This window comes from Micropterus dolomieu, linkage group LG05 (assembly GCF_021292245.1).
Source record: "Micropterus dolomieu isolate WLL.071019.BEF.003 ecotype Adirondacks linkage group LG05, ASM2129224v1, whole genome shotgun sequence".
Taxonomy (NCBI): domain Eukaryota; kingdom Metazoa; phylum Chordata; class Actinopteri; order Centrarchiformes; family Centrarchidae; genus Micropterus; species Micropterus dolomieu.
The window spans coordinates 5,556,833-5,560,937 of record NC_060154.1 but is presented as its reverse complement, the minus strand read 5'-3'; the positions used below and the strand labels follow the sequence as shown (position 1 = coordinate 5,560,937).

The 4,105-nt window shown below is 37.7% G+C and overlaps 1 protein-coding gene across 1 annotated transcript in view; it reads right to left on the bottom strand.

The window, feature by feature from the left end:
* Positions 1-346: 346 nt before the first annotated feature.
* LOC123971255 (fibronectin type III domain-containing protein 7-like) overlaps positions 347-4,105 on the bottom strand; it is a 14,988-nt gene continuing 11,229 nt past the window's right edge. The window contains exons 12-15 of the mRNA XM_046049970.1: positions 2,183-2,443; positions 1,831-1,860; positions 1,644-1,681; positions 347-1,155 (exon numbers count right to left, since the gene is read on the bottom strand). Coding sequence (XP_045905926.1) covers positions 1,650-1,681; positions 1,831-1,860; positions 2,183-2,443 — 323 coding nt within the window. The 3' untranslated portion in view covers positions 347-1,155; positions 1,644-1,649. The remainder of the gene's footprint in view (positions 1,156-1,643; positions 1,682-1,830; positions 1,861-2,182; positions 2,444-4,105) is intronic.

Here is a 4,105-nt window from a genome sequence, read left to right as displayed (position 1 = left end):
TGACAGCTTTACTTGTTGCTAACCTACAATAACAGTACTGTGTGGTAAGGTGGCTGCTGTTATCAGCTGACTCTGCCTGAACTGGGTGCTCCCACCGGCCATAGCTGCTACAGGCCAACTATCTTTAGAGGTCTAAACACCTACACCCCCAGAGCACAAAGATTGCAGTCTGGTGCAGAGTCAGCTAACAGGACAGCTAGCTGCATGGCTAACTAGCTACCGTTAGCAGTACCAGTGGGTGAAGTAACTGCTAACAACAAGTAAAGCTGTCTGTCCCTCAGGAACCGAAAGTTGAGGCAATGTAAAGCACATGTTAATGTCCAAAACAAAACACAAAACACAAATATGATGCTGGGAATTCTTTATTAACGGAAATATACATCAGGTTTACACAACCACATTGACACATATAACAGTTAATCACATCCTGAGAACAAGCAATAGCACACTGTAGACATTGTATGCTACAGGGTGACACATGATGAGACGCACAAGTCTGCCACTTATCATCAGGAGGCTTCCTACTTAGGGCCAGAGCTACAAAATTTGTTTTAATTAGGTTAATTCTCCAATTAATAATTCTTAAAACAAGAGATATTTAATAAATTGTTTAAAATGTCTGTTGGGGCACTGTTACTATTTTGCTAATTGTTATTGTTTTGTCAATTAGATGAGTCATTTGATGAGATTTTTTGTAACCAAACAGCAAGGATAACATTCGTTCAAATTAGACTCACATATTTTTCGTTACAGTATACATTTAGTTCTGGTAAAAGTTTTATGATAATAAACTTTTTTTACATTTACCAAATTCATACCATGATTTTGTCTCATGATACATAGTTTAAGCAGCACACACAAAATCTACCCTTGTTGTTCACTTGCCTTTGTTTTGTTTTTTTACCTTTAAGAGCTTGATCATGATTATTGAGGACGCCAGATTTATGACAATGAACAACATCTCAAATATTCATTTCTCATTATTCATCATGTTATTTGCTATGTATCATGGGCAAACTGCAGGTTTATTTCTGGTTATAGTTGTTCTTCTCTTTAGAATCAGCACATGGCTTCATTTCAGTGGGGCAGGGGTGATGCAGGAGGAAGAGGAGGATGAAGAAGATGGAGGAGTTTGTTGTATCCATGGGGAAGAGGCTGTGAAGGCAAAACATCAAAGATTTAGTCACATTCAGTTTGCAGGAATTTTATATTTAATGTAGGTCATTTACTAAAATTTGATAACTCACAACAGCAAACTTCACGTCATTGCTGATATTTTTATGCAGAACGAATCATATTAAAATGCAAGCAAAGTTTCATTATGACCTGTGCAGTGATAAATCAATATATAGCTACAGGATGCTGTTATAAACAAGACTCCCCTCTATCCCAGAGTCATAACTGGTTTCATTATGAAAACAAATGAGCCCAACTCAATATTTACTAAAGATCTTACTTGTCTCAAATATTACTTACAAAGTACTGTCTCAGGAAAAAAGTATAAAATATAAAACCACATACTCAGAAAAGAGTAGTCTCACTGACGTCACAAAACTTTTTCTCTCCTTTTAATCAACCACTGATGACTATCATTTGTCACTACATCATGCTTTCACTACAGGTCATATATAATATTTACTTACTATGTGCTAGTCCACACTTCGCCTCCCTCTGTAAATCACTGGATATAACAAGTTAGAGTGATGTTAGAAAAATTATACATTTTAAACTTTTTATCAGAAAGTACCAGGGATTGATTTTATTATTGATTTGATTTAAATGATTTTAACTTATAATAGCCTTAAAATTTCAGAACGCTAACATACTCACCTGTGCCAATGTTGTTCCCTGAGCAAGTGACTGAGAGCAGAAACAATAGAAAGTCAGATTCAGCCAAAATGTTGTCATCCATAGTCATCATGTTTCATCTTGTAGTTCCTGATGATCTAAAATGTTTGAATAGTCTTTTCTGCTGTTTTGCTATGTTCTAATCTTAAGTAAAGTTAATACAATTCCTTTATAGTAGGAGGTAGGCCTATATACAATGACTAAAATAGTGGTGAAACTACATTGTGTAAATTACTGTCAGTGTGTCTTGTAAAATATCACGACAAATCTGTTGACACTTTAAGACAGCATAGAAAGTTAACTGTTATTAACAAATTTTACAATACTGTCATACCTGAATACAGTCTCTGGGGGCAGAACAGGACTTTGCTGCCCTCTGGTGTGAGCGGAGCTACCATTACATTAAAAACGTCCCCACACTGGATGTAGCTAAAATCACAGCTGTTCTCCCCAGGAACCGCAGTGCAGGTGTAGTTGTTGCTGGTGCCCACCATCTCTGTGATGTAGCTGTGGCTGCTGCCACCGCTGCGCCAGTACACCCGCAGAGAGTTACCTGCCATCTTGTAGAGCCTGACACCTGACGGACAGCAGGCACCTGTGACAGAGCGAGACCTTTATGAAATGATGTGTCTGTGTGTGTGTGATACTTAATTTTTTTAAAAACATAGAGGCTATTTCAAAGACGTAGAAGTAGATTAAATGGCTGCTAATGTTAGACAACGTTGGGAGGATACTGCTGTTACATTACACTTTAGCATCTAGTGCTAACCAATTGTTACTTACTCTTTAACAAAAGTTACATAGTCTGAAGTATTTATATGGATAATAAATAAACCATACATTTATGACATAAACAAACTAAATTAAGAATCCCTTAAATGAGGGTTTTAAAGAATTGTGTGCATGACACATACTGAGTGGGACATTTTACATTTTACAGTTGAAAAATAAACTTGTCAGTGCTTTCTGGTGGAAAAATGGACACCTACAGTATATGGAAACATATTTTTAATTTCTTCATATTTATTTACTTACTTATTACTTGTTATCTGTCAACATACACACACTGACACTTTATTAGCTACACCTTGCCAAGGGCGTCACTTTGTGTTGAAAAGTGGTGGGGACATAATGTAATAATACATATAATAATACTCATATAATAGGGCTCAGATTAGGAGCGTGATGATACAAGACTTGACAATGCACGAGAACAAGACGAGAAGATTTGTCGCACTATTTTGAAGAAATATTTGATGCTGAAATATTTGATGCTGAAATATATGAGCGGGGGGTCTGGGGGTCTTCCACCAGAAGATCTTGAACCTTAAACTCATAATTTCCTACATTCTGGAGACATTTTCTGCTCCAATTTATGTTGGAAATGTCTTTTTTTTATATGAAGGGAAACTATATTTAAATTGCATTGAATGTTTACCTATTGCTCAAATAAACCCTTCTCAAAGCATTTTCATTTGTTAGTTAACATTTCTTACTGCAAACTATTTTTCAGAACATTTTTAACAAATGCTTTCAAAAAGTGATGCTGACAAAATCAGTGAAAATCCCAGTAGATCAGTAGTTTCTGAAATACTCAGACCCGTCTTGCACCAACAACCATGCCACGTTCAAAGTCACTAAAATCCCTTTTCTTCCACATTCTGATGCTCGGTTTGAACTTCAGCAAGTTGTCCTTACCACGTCTACATGTCTAAATGCATTACGTTGCTGCCTTGTGACTGGCTGATTAGCTACTTGTGTTAAAAAGCTATTAAACGGGTGTACCTAATAAAGTTGCCGGTGAGTGTATATGCAGATAACGAAATATCTATGACTGTTGTCACGGCTGTCGCTGTCACCCTTGTGTTTCCTCTTTTCCCTGTCTCACCTCTACCAAGTAGGCTGTGTCCCTGGGGAATGAAGACCCGCCTACTTCCTGGTTTCTGGGGTGCTGACATCTGTACCGCCCATTGGTTCCTCTGTTTTCCACTCAACCAATGGCTCATCACCACGTTAATTACCTCCGGCTCATAAGGAGAGTCCAGCTGTTGCTCCAGGCAGCTTGTCACCGCCTGTTGACTTGTGTGCCGCTGGTATTGACTGCATAGCCTGTCTGTTGTACTTTGTGTGTAGTGGAACTATCCACCTTCAGTGCCTATTAGCTGTACATTGTGTTTAGGTAAACATTTGCATACCTTTGAATGTTAGCTCCACATTTGAGTGCAGTGGAGAAGTTCACTTATTGTTCTGTTTGCTA